We start from the raw sequence: 12564 nt of genomic DNA, 5'->3' as shown, positions 1-12564 counted from the left end.
TTCGGAGTATAAGACGCACCTTTTTTTCCTCAAAAAAGAGGCTGAAAATCTGGATGCATCTTATACATCGAATACAGCATTTTTTGCCTCCTGAAACCCTGCCCCCTTCACCCAAACAGCTGTGCATATCCTTATGGAGGTTTTTAGAGAACTCCTGGGGGCCCGGGAGGGCAGAAATGAGCAAAAAAGGGCTGTTTTTTGCCCCCCTCAGCCCCCAGCAGTACTCTATAAGCCTCCATAATAAGGCTATGCATGCAAAACATTTTGACAAAAAACGGGCTTCTTTTCATGAAAAATGGGCCATTTTTTGCTCATTTTTGCTCCCCCCACCTCCCAGGAGCATTCTGCAAGCCCCCCAAGGCTAGGAACGGGCCGTTTTGGGGAGGTTTGCAGAGTTTGCAACGGTATTGATACTTGAGATGAGGTTATTGCCAATCGTCTTTTTAAACTCTTTGATTTACTGCAAGGGGAATTTTGGTTTGAAAATTATGATATATTAAAACAAAACACTGTACCCCACAGGTACAGTATGGGTCAGAGGGATTAGCAACCTGTAAAACCTTGAGTTACTATTAAGTATTAGAGCATCGTTCAGTTGGTTCTAAACTTAGCATTTTTAATAAACAATTTTAAAAAGACCACTAAGACAGCTATATGTACAAGAATCCTAGAACAAAGTATTATATTCATAGCTATATATCAATAAATAATTAATGATAGGCACGTTTTTATGATTACATTAAGAATAAGATTTGTGGTCAAGGTAAATGATGTATTTTAAACTTAAAAGGTAAAAGGTTTCCCTCACACATATATGCTAGTCGATCCTGACTCTAGGGGGCAGTACTCATCCCCTTTTCAATGCCAAAGAGCCAGCGCTGTCCAAAGACGTCTCCGTGGTCCTGTGGCCGGCATGACTAAACGTCGAAGGTGCACGAAACGCTGTTACTTTCCCACCAAAGTTGGTCCCTATTTTTCTACTTGCATTTTTTACGTGCTTTCCAACTGCTATGTTGGCAGAAGCTGGGAGAAGTAACAGGAGCTCACTCCATTATACGGTGCTAGGGATTCGACCCACCGAACTGCGACCTTTTGGTTGACAAGCACAGCTGTCATAGCCACTAAGCCACCACATCCCTCTTAAGGTTCACACTTAAAATCACATAATATATATTTTTTGTCTTTTTTTTTCCTTTCTGCATTTTTCTTTCCATTTTTTCCCCTTTGTCCCTTTTGTTATTCTCCCCCCTCTGTTCTCATTTATGTATGTATACACAAATACGCATATAGGTAGACAATTCTTTGTGTTTACACACAAACATCGGTCATAATTACTGGATGGCAGCAAAAACTTTGAGTTTTCAATACCCCTTCTTGCATCTATTGCTTGTCCTAGATGCAGCTAATTTTAATAATCTTATCATAATATTGTGACAGCCTAATAAAGGTCTTTGTGATATTGTGACTCAAGATTTGCCAAATAGAAATGTTTAGGGGGAAAAAAAGTCAAAAAGCAAGTAAAGAAATCTAGAATCCTTGATTAAAGAGGGTAAATGCAGATTTGCCCTAGCTGGGGAAGGCTAGCTCAGCACTTCTAAGGAAGGAGACACCTTTTTGCAATCCTATTTCAAAGAGTGTGTTGCAAACAAGGATTTTCCGATATCCATTGGTGGGTCATATTTTGCTTATATATCAGTCTTCCTACCTCTTAGGGGGTCAAGCTTGATTTCATTGAGGGCCGCATCAGGGTTGTTTGACCTCGGGGGGACGACCGGGGAGAGGGCATGGCTGGGGAGGGGGGGGCATGGCCAGCTCAACATCACTCATATTGGGGGTGCCTATGGTGGCCCGAGCCAGTGAAAACAGGCTCCCAAACTTCCTGCAACCCCTCTGCCAGCGGAAACGGAGCTCTGGATGCCCCCCCCCCCCCCCCCGGCCCTCGTTAGCTCTGTTTTTGCTGGCAGAGGCACTACAGGCCAGTCCTTTGCTGTTTCTAGGGCAACCCCGTGGGCCAGATCTAATCACCCCGTCGGCTGAATCCGGCTCCCGGACCTTGTTCTGAAGTCTAGATTCCTTTGCTGAAGACTGGGCAGTTTGAGTTTCATCTATAAATACTAGTTCATGATACTTAAGAAGCACTTATCTAGTTAAAGGAGGAGATAGAGCAAGACAGACCCAATAGCAGGAGGGAAATGCAAAATAAAATAGGATTGGTCCTATAAACAGCTTCGTCCATATGTTAAACTGTACTGACCTGCTCTCGTGAATACAACACAGCCTCCTGATGAGGTAGGCAACATCTTACCTCCAAAGTACTTTGTTTTTCTTCTGCCTCTTCCATTCTTTCAAATGATCCCCTCGGATATTAAATTATAGCAGCAGAATGTCAAGGTGGCAGCTCCTGTTTTGATTAATTAGGCTTTTTAATTATTAATTTTTTTTATAAAAAAAAAGAAACACCACCCCTCCTCAAAGAACTTTCCCACCATAAAATTGATGCTGTAGACCAGGAAAACTGGAATGAGATTCACACAGAAAGGAAAGCTAGCATTCCAGAGAATCCCGGTTTATTTGGAATAAGCTTGATGGGGAAACACTAGGGCATGCTTAGTCTAGCTCCCCCCCCTTCACTTTCAATAAATTTATATGAATGATCTTTTCAATCAAATTAGGTATCTGTCTTGTTGCTCCTAAAAAGATGTAACCCCCCCCCCCAAAAAATTTTTTTGATTGTTGGCTTATGTCTATAAGGATGCAACATTCTTGATACTTGCATGGGAGTATTCACTAAAAGGAACAGCCAGGAACTTCCACTAATGGGAGAGATCAAACAGGAACCAGTGATTAAAATACATCAATTGATTCCTATAAAGTCAGAATTCTTTTGGCTTACAATTCTTTATCGCTGTGACCCATATTAAATCATTATTATGGCATAAAGTTTGACACCGTTTTTCATTTCAAAGGCGGGGGGGAGGGATATGCCCTTGTCTTGGTTTTTAACATTTTCTTCTTAAGAATTGGGACTAGAAAAATCCACATTGGGGCATGATTGGGAAATATAGTCAGATCAAGGTTAAAATTTTCCTCCTCTCCAAAATGAAGGTGCTAGTCTGGGGTGCCATCTTTCATCACCTATTTAAAGAAACATAGGGCTGGAAGGGACCTTGGAGGTCCTCTAGTCCAACCTCCTGCTCAAAGCAAGGGAACTTATTCCATAAGTATTGACTTTTGCAAATGTCTTAGAACTGTCTGTACTAAAACTGGAACTCAGTATTACAATCATCCAGGCTAATAAGTTGTGGGTTTGTTTTGTTGTTTTTTTTAATGGAAAGCATCTGAATTCTTGAAATGTAGCAAGGCTGGATCTAATTCTGCAGCAAAGAGAATTTATTTGGCATCTCACCATGTAAAGTTTGTCATTTTATTCTGGAGCCATCCCCCCCCAAAAGGATGCCGTTTCAAAATAATAGTAATAAATTAAACTAGCAGGCTGCCCAATTCTCAATAAACTCTAGGCAGCTCACAACCACCAACCAAACAACAGCAGCAATGAAATCAATAATAAAACAAAAACATAATCCAGCTGCAACTTCAAAAATCTTGCCCTCCAGTTCCATTTTATGGAAAATTCCACCAATCTCAGTTTACATCAAACCCTGGTGGCATCGTAAGGAGAAACTGTCTCCAGAATAACTGGAGAGCAACAAACTAGAAGAAAACCTGATGGGGCTGTTTTGATACTTAAAGTTCAAAACAATCATTCCACAGAGAACAGCTTTAATACTGCTCTACTTCGTACCAAGTCATATTGCAATTGTAAGTTCCACCTTACAATTGAACTGAGGACTTTCCTTTCTGAACTCATTTGGCCCTGGGCCAGTATAGCTGTACCTTCTACAGGGTACGTAGAAGCATTGGGCTGGAAGGGACCTTGGAGGTCTTGTAGTCCAACCCCGCAGGAGCCCTTACTACAGATTCATAAACCTTAAGAATCGACTGTCTACAATGGTGCAATTGATCCCAGAGGTTGTTTTGCACTGGGCCAGAACTACAAGTAGTTACTGTATTTGGCTTACCCCTGCACCTTAAATGTGTTTTGAAAAATACACCTACAAGCTCTTCTTCCTCTGCTACTCAGAAGGGAAGAATAATCAAGTAATAAAGATTTTGGGGTTTCTTCTGCTTCTCAAAGTCAGTAGAACAAAAAAAAGACTGTAAAAAATAATCTTTAGCCTGCAATCTTCAATATCAGAGTAATGTTTCCATGCAAAGTCCATTTAGCCCTCCCATGGAAAACGTTGCCATGGGGTCTTTTTTATATTTTAAACATAATTAAAAAGCAAGGGGGAGGGATAGGGGTGTAATCAGTGGTGGGATTCAAATAATTTAACCACTGGTTCTCTGCCCTAATGATTTCTTCCAACAACCAGTTCATCAAACTCCTCAGAAAGTTAACAACCGGTTCTCCCAGAGTGGTGCGGACCGGCTAAATCCCACCATGGTGTAATCTTTTCAAGCTCCAGGTAACCAAACAACACCCCCCCCCAATATCTCATCACCTGTTACTTTTTGTAAAAGTCTGTGTAAATCCAGGACTTTCGCACAGAAGGTGACTTATGCTTTTAGTTGCTTTTATTTGCCCCTCCAAAAAATAGATGACAAAAAAAGGAAGAGCAGAAGACCTCCAGATCATGATTTCAAGAAAAGATGGACCACCTTCTACTTTTTCTACAGGCTTGATTCCCAGGACAGTAAAGGTGATGCCTGCTTTCTCCGACAGGTACAAACACCTTGTCTTCATCACTGGGTTCCTGCTTACTAAAATAGCCTACAATAAGCCTTGCACACAATTGCCACCACCAGAGTTTTGACGGTCTATCTCTCAAACATCTCTACTCGCTCACCTGCGAGATTTTTTTAAAAAGAAAAAAGAAGGGAGGGGGAGAGAAGGGAAACAGCCTTACCTGAATTTTCTTAGCTTTGTGAATCTACCTGCCAATTATTTTCTACGCCTGCCCAAGATACTTGCAACCTTACTGTTTTGTTTTGCACTTATGGAGTTTTTTCCACGGTTGCCTTGTTTGCAGCAGTAGGCTTGCCCAGGGAATTATCAGCTGGGGAGAAAGCCACAGCTGAGGGACTCACAACACCACACGCACAGCCATTCAAAGACTCTCTCTATTCAGTTCCAATCACAGACAATCCGGTTTGCCACAGCAAAACGATAGGCTCACGCCAGCAGCATCTGGTCGTCGGTGTCAAGATACAGGAAAGCCAAGGTGGGAAAGTTAACTTGGTAGCAAGTGAAGCAGCAACGAATCCCTGAGATTAAAATCAGTAGGGTTGGCCAAAATAAAGAGGACAGGCCAGCTTTCTTTCTGCCTCCACAAAGGAAGCTTCTGCCGAATTGAATAAACCTATATTGACTTTCTAGCTACGCGAGGTATGCTGGCACCAGTCCAAATTAAGAGCACGATCCAGAATTTCCGCAACAAGATTCTTTTCCCACCCCAAAATAGGATTTATGGCTTGTACAACTATTAGTAATACAATTCTCCTTCCTTTTTGGTCTGTGATTGCTGAAAATATTGTAGTTATTATTAAGAGCTGTTCCCTCCCTGACAAGGAAGTTTACTTTCCTCTGTTCCAACTCATACACAAATAGGGTGTATTGTTTGACCTTTTAAATGTTTATATTTCAGAGTTTGCTCCTCTTCGTCTTACAATGAAGCTTTTGTTCTTTACAATATTGGCGTGCTTGTATTCTCCAATTTCATTAATAAAAAGTAAGTGTGGCCTGCCACACTAAAAAGTGGCACATTTTAACTCCAGTATTATAAAATGGCCATTTGCTTAGCAACTGTTCAAAGTTAGGACAGCACTAAAAATGGAAGATTTATGACTGTTCCTCACACTTATGACTGTAGCAATGGTCACATGATCATGATCCAGGCACTGGCTCGTATTTACGTTAGTCGTAGCGTTTGAGGATTATGTGATTCTTTTTGTGAACCTCTCAGCTGCTTCTGAAAAGTAGCGGGGAAGGGAAAATTGCAATTTATCATTGCGATGTCTCGCTTAATAACCATGGCAAAAAGGTCATAAAATCAGGCATAGTCATGTGGATGCCTCACTTAATGACTGCAGCACTTAAAAGAGAATTTCCTGGTCCAATGGTGGTCATTCGAGGTCCTTGGTGCTCTCTGTGCTTGCTTGTTTTCTAGCAGACGTTTCATTATCCAAACTAGGTAATAACATCAGTGCTAGTACAAGCAAGTTCAGAGAACACCAAGGACTCCTCATGTCAATCCTGAGCTACAAATATTCTCCTGTATTAACTGTGGTGATACACTATATTGCCAAAAGCATTCGCTCGCCTGCCTTTACTCGCATATGAACTTAATGTAAGTGACCTCCCATTCCTAATCCATAGGGTTCAATATGACGTCTTTCCACCCTTTGCAGCTATAACAGCTTCAACTCTTCTGGGAAGGCTGTCCACAAGGTTCAGGAGTGTTTTAATGGGAATTTTTGACCATTCTTCCAGAAGTACATTTGTGAGGTCACACACTAATATCGGACGGGTTTACGTGGCCTACCACTTTGTGGCTGAGTTGCTGTCGTTCCCAAACACTTCCACGTTCTTGTAATACAGCTGACAGTTGACTGTGGAATATTTAGGAGCAAGGAAATGTCACAACTGGATTTGTTGCACAGGTGGCATCTTATCACAGTTCCCCGCTGGAATTCACTGACCTCCTGAGAGTGACCCCATTCCTTCACATATGTTTGTCAAAACAGTCTGCACAGCCTAGGTACTTGATTTTATACACCTGTGGCCATGGAAGTGATTGGAACACCTGATTCTGATTATGTGGATGGGTGAGCGATACCTTTGGCAATATAGTGTAATTTGAGGACTGCTTTAGATCTGATCCACTACTATATCATGATTCAGTTGGTAGTCTAGAGAAAAGTAGGATTAGAGGCAGATATGAGAGCAGTATTCCAGTATTTGAGAGGCTGTCACAAAGAAGAGGGGGTCAACCTATTCTCCAAAGCACCAGACAAGAAACAAGACAAGAAACAATGGAGAGAAACTAATCCAAGGAGAGAAGCGACCTGGAATGAAGGAGAAACCTCCTAATAGTGAGAACAATTAACCAGTGGAACAGGAGTTGCTTTCAGAAGTTGTGGGTGCTCCATCACAAGAGGTTTTTAAGAAAAGACTGGTCAGCCACCTGTCTGAAATGGTGAATAGTTTGCTCGAGCAGATTAGAAGACCTCCAAGGTGCCTTCCAGCTTTATTCTTATCGATTGATTGTTTTCTGAATGTTTCTGGTTGGCCCCTGGGCTCTTAAAGGTAAAGGTTCCCCTTGCACATATATGCTAGTTGCTCCCGACTCTAGAGGGCAGTACTCATTTCCGTTTCAAAGCCGAAGAGCCAGCGCTGTCCGAAGACGTCTCAGTGGTCATATAACTAAACGTCAAACACTGTTACCTTCCCACCAAAGTGGTCCCTATTTTTCTACTTGCATTTTTTACGTTGCATTTCAAACTGCTGGGTTTGGCAGAAGCTAGGACAAGTAACGGGGGTTCACTCTGTTACGTGGCACTAGGAATTCGAACCGGTGAACTGCTGACCTTTCTGATCAACAAGCTCGTCGTCTTAGCCACTGAGCCAACGCGTCCCTGGGCTCTGAACATCCTTATATACTTAAGCTACCTTATTTCTCTTTTGTCCCCAATGGCTACTTGTGGTTTTTCCCCTGACATATTCATGACTTTGGTGAACTTTTGTGTCATTCCTACATTATTTAACTTAAATTAAACATTACTTAACCTGAGAGGCAATATTTGCCGTGTGATATCAGATAAACTGAAAATGGACATGCAAATATTTGTAGCAGGCTATGGACGAAAGCCAAGAGTCTTGTCAAGGACAAATTTGAGAACATTCCAGAACAGGTTTAGTGCATTACAAATGGAGCTCTTGACGGGCAATTTATGGAAAGTATCCAAAGCCATTCATTTTGTTGAAACCTCAAACCCAGGCATTCAGAGTTTTTCTAAGGCTTTGAGTAAATCTCTTCTAGAAACAAGACTTTAAGTAAGCTTCAACATTTAGACTTATTCCTCTGGCACAGTCACCTGCGTGACGCATTGGGCTATTTTCCTCCAAGCATTTGATAACCCCACCCAATGTAATTTTTCCCACAATTTAAGAAACCCAAGAACTGCTTTCTTTGAATGGAGTCTAAATCTGGAACATGATAACATCTCAGAAGGCATTGCAGGCTTTATTTTTTATTTTTTCAAAAGACCTCCGCGACCCAAGTGCAGGTAGACGCTCTTAAAAGGTGGAACAGCTTAAGGCCACCACTTTTGAGGCCTTCACAGCACAGGTAGTCGTTGACTCACAACAGCAAAATTTGTGTTGCTAAGTGAGAGACTTGTTGAGCCCCGTTTTACGATCTTTCCTGCCACAGTTGGGTTTTTTTGCTATAAAGTTTTTTTTTTTATTTTTCATTTTCATAACATATAACTACATGAAATAGCCAACATCGTACTATATTATTAAATGTTTACATCAATTCATCTTGCCATCAACTCCCATAAACAATTACTGGCTCTTCTGCTCTCCATACACCATATTTGTACCTTATCCATCACTTTCTTCTCCCTCTCTCCTCCCCCTCCCTACCTCCTTTCTTCCCTCTGTCATCCTTCTCTTCTCTACTTCCCCTTCCTCTCTCCTTCTCCTCTCTCCCCTTTCCACTCCTCCTTTCTCTCCTCCTCTTCCCCAGTGCTGGGTTCCATATCCCGTTCCAACCGGTACGGTTGGAATGGACCCAGTGTTGTCCACATGGATGTCCTCAGCGTGCGCGCACAGTGCACTCATGCATCTTGCTGTCCAACAATGCCTCAACACTCCAGCTGCTCGGCGGAGCATCGCGCAGGTGCTGTACATGTGTGCAGAAGCACCGAAGACTTTAAACACAGGTAAGGAGCATGGGCGGGCTCTCCAGAGCACTGGAGCGGAGCGGTACCCAGTGCTCCGGGCAGGCTCTGGTACACGTACCGCCTGCAACCCACTACTGCTCTTTCCCCTGCCCCCTGCCCTCTCTCCTATCCCTCTCCTGCCCTTACCTCTCTCCTCTACTTCTTACTCTTCATCTCATTTACTTGGTGTATTTCAGCTTCTGAGCAAGCTCCATTCTATGTTGATGGTATTTATAATTCATTTTCAATATACATATTTAATTTTAACATATATCTTCATAAAACATATATCTTTTTAAAAAAAATAGAACAAAAAAAGTATACATATATAGTCATTGTGCTTTTAAAACCACCACCACCCCCAGCCTAATTTTGGCTGTAGACCTGGTTACAATTCCCAGCTATTCTCATCATTATATTTATATAATTATGCATCCTTACACTCCCCCAATTTGAGATTCTGTCTTTAAATCTCAATAGTTTCCTATTGTAAGTATATTTCATTTTCCCCTCTCCATTTTTCCATATCTTGGATTAGATTACCCTTAATTGTCTATAAATGGCAATTCTTACTGTTCAATGTTCATTACAATTCCTTTAATCTACTATATAAAATAACAGTTAACATCTCACTTTGTTCATCATCTTAAAAGTTAAAATATATGTCCATGTTTCATATATTTTAACCCATGCTTAATTCTTCTTTGAAGACGTTTTGTTTCTTCTCCAAGAAGCTTTTTCAGCCCTGGGAAAGTTTATCAGCTCGCTGCCCAAAATTAATCAAGAGGTAGAGTGCAGATTACTATGTTTTTACAAGATTGAACAGAAAGAACCAAAAACTACTAGCTCCTCCTGTTCTTCATATAGAATAAATGAATCTAATGCCATTTATCTTCAGAGAATGCCTTAAACTGATCGATTCCTACATTAAACTGTTAAGCTAAAAGCTAACTGCAGAAGAAACTGAATTGAACTGAATTGTATATTAAACCAAGTGGCACCCAAAGAGCATGTGATAAGAAAGTGTATTTAAACCAACACGACACTGAAAATACGTAGACAGGAACTAAATACATCATATCTGCGCTTAGTTCAGTCATAAAGGCAGCGATTTATATTGAAGTGCTGGAAAATTCTAGTTAATAACTAGACATTATCCAGGTTCATTTCATGCTACAGTCATCTCCAAAATAAGCAATGTGCATGAGAATATGCCCCAAAATCAAATAATCTCTTTATTCCTTGCTTGTATGCATTCCATTCTCCATACCAAACTATAGTACAACATTAACTAAACTGGTTTTAGCCATAGTAGCTCTTATTAATGCTCCCAGAGCAGAGGTCGGTGCCTACCAGTTCGCACCTATTCAGTAGAACCGGTTCATCAAATCTACCGAAGCGGCACTCATCTCCGTTTCCTAGCCGAGGGAGCCAGGGTTGTCCAGAGACACTTCTATGGTCATGTGGCCAGCATGACTGTTTGCCGAGGTACTCAGAATGTTGTTACCTTCCCACTAAAGTGGTACCTATTGATCTACTCACATTTGCATGCTTTCGAACTGCTAGGTGGGCAAGAGCTAGGGCAAGGATGGGAGCTCACCTTGTCACGTGGCGCTTGGGGTTCGAACCCAGCTGACAAGCTCAATGTCTTTAACCGCAGAACCATTGCACCTCTCCATCTCCATATAGAGGACTCCTACATATTGTTGTGGTCTGCTGGTGGCCTGCAGAGCTGACAGCAGAGTCGGACAGCAAGGAGGTTGGGGAGGAACATGGGCCAGTCCTGGAGTCTGGGAAAGGCTCAGACGAGGGCTCTGCATAGGAGGCAGAGAAGGGGCCAGGGCCATCTGGGAGTTATATGCTGCCTCCGGAGCCTCCAGAGTTGGACAGCGGTGAGGCAGAGGAAGAGGCTCCCCATGTTCCCAGTCTGCTCAGAGCTGCCATAAGGCAAGAACAGTTAAGACAGAAGGGACGACTCAGGAATAAGGCTTGGAGGTGATTGGCCCCTCCCATAGGACATAAAGGAAGAGCAAAGGCATGTGAGCCTTTTGTAGGAAGCAACTTAGTTCATGCTGGTCAGTTTACCTTCTAAAGCTCCGTTCTGACGCTTTGCTCCATGTAGACTTGCCAAGCTAATTGTCAATTAAGTATTTGGCAGTGTTTCCAGGAAGATAAAAGTGGGTGCTTATCAGCCTTAGCCCGAAGGACTTTGGCAGCCTACTGTAGGACTCATTACAACTATTTGGGACTCATTATGGGCTGTGAATGAACATAATTCACAGCTTTTGAAATAAAAAGAGGGTTTGGGGGACTAAGTGTGTGCTTTTTACTGTATCAGGCTAGGTCAGAACACATATATTCTAGCATACTCACATTTCCCTATTTCTCTTTCTCTCTCTCTCTCTCTCTCTTTTGTCCTGCTCTCTTTCACTAAGCTGTTGAAGATGAGTTCTCAGTACCACCCGCTGCAGAAATCTATCATTTATTTTCCTCCAGCCATCTGTTCAAAGTGACTATTTATCAGGTGGAGATCCACTGGCATGGTTTCACACCATAACTGACAGTTGAAGGCAATGATCTATCCCATGCTTGATCACTGCGCGGTAGAAAAAGCGAGGGGGGCGCTTGTAGGTGGTGGAGCCTTTGCCAAGCAAGATATTCTCTCTCCTACATCCTCAATCTGTGATATGATGTAATATGAGTGACCCTGCCACAGTTTGCCTATGTCACCAGAGCTATTATTACAAATATCTGCTTATGCCAGGAAGGGAAAGAGGGGGGGGGGGGGAAACCCAGGGATTTTTCCAGTGCTGGAAGGCATGGTGGGTTGATATTCTTCTCTCTTGCCATTGACGGAATGAATTTTGCCACTGGATCTCATGCAGGCATCATGGGGACGTCATAAATGCACATGTGTACAAACTATTATTTTAAACGGCAGCGTGCCTGGCGTGAACATGGGCGGTGCTGACATCATATTGAAGAAAGACTATTCGGTGTGCGCTTTCTCTCTCCAGCAAGATCGATGAGCAGTATAAATAGGCTTTCAACATCGAAAGCAGGGTTGGGAAATGATGACCCTTTTATCACCTGTGGACTTCAAACCCCCCCCCCCCAAAAAAAAATAATTCTGGGAATTGAAGTGAACAAGTCAGGGCCAAAGTTCCCCCATCTCTGTTCTACAGTAATCTATCTTCAAAGATAATGAGAATCTCTTCTATTTTGTTTTTAAAGGTTTCAAAAATACAAATTGATTGGCGTACATTTTTTGAATAATGCAAGTTTCTACGTGAAACCCTGGAAGATCATCTTGACACAGAAAGTAAGCATCACCTGAATCTAATACTGGTAGTTCTCAATTTACGACCAGAATTTGGACAAGAATGTCCATTATCTAAGCAAGCGGTTATTAAGTGAGTTGTGTCTAATTTTGCAATCTTTTTTTTTGCCACGGTTGTTAAGCAAATCATTGCAGCCGTTGACTGAGTCATGCCGCCCTTAAGCGAATTTGGCTGCCCCCCAATGACTTGGCTTGTCGGTAGCTCACCAGTGGAGATG

The 12564-nt window shown here is 42.2% G+C and overlaps 1 protein-coding gene across 4 annotated transcripts in view; it reads right to left on the bottom strand.

Moving 5' to 3' along the window:
• ST3GAL4 (ST3 beta-galactoside alpha-2,3-sialyltransferase 4) overlaps window positions 1–12564 on the bottom strand; it is a 160637-nt gene that overhangs the window by 58429 nt on the left and 89644 nt on the right. The window contains exons 1-2 of one of the 4 annotated variants that reach the window (XM_032229148.1): window positions 4968–5499; window positions 2306–2401 (exon numbers count right to left, since the gene is read on the bottom strand). The exons of 1 other annotated variant lie outside the window; for it this stretch is intronic. In XM_032229148.1, the coding sequence (XP_032085039.1) occupies window positions 2306–2341 (36 nt within the window). In that variant the 5' untranslated portion in view covers window positions 2342–2401; window positions 4968–5499. Of the gene's footprint in view, window positions 1–2305; window positions 2402–4967; window positions 5500–12564 lie in introns of those variants that run through there. 2 more of the 4 variants (XM_032229150.1, XM_032229149.1) reach the window with 2 other exon arrangements.

This window comes from Thamnophis elegans, chromosome 13 (assembly GCF_009769535.1).
Source record: "Thamnophis elegans isolate rThaEle1 chromosome 13, rThaEle1.pri, whole genome shotgun sequence".
Taxonomy (NCBI): domain Eukaryota; kingdom Metazoa; phylum Chordata; class Lepidosauria; order Squamata; family Colubridae; genus Thamnophis; species Thamnophis elegans.
The sequence above is the reverse complement of the archived record's forward strand: the minus strand, read 5'-3'. Positions and strand labels throughout refer to the sequence as shown.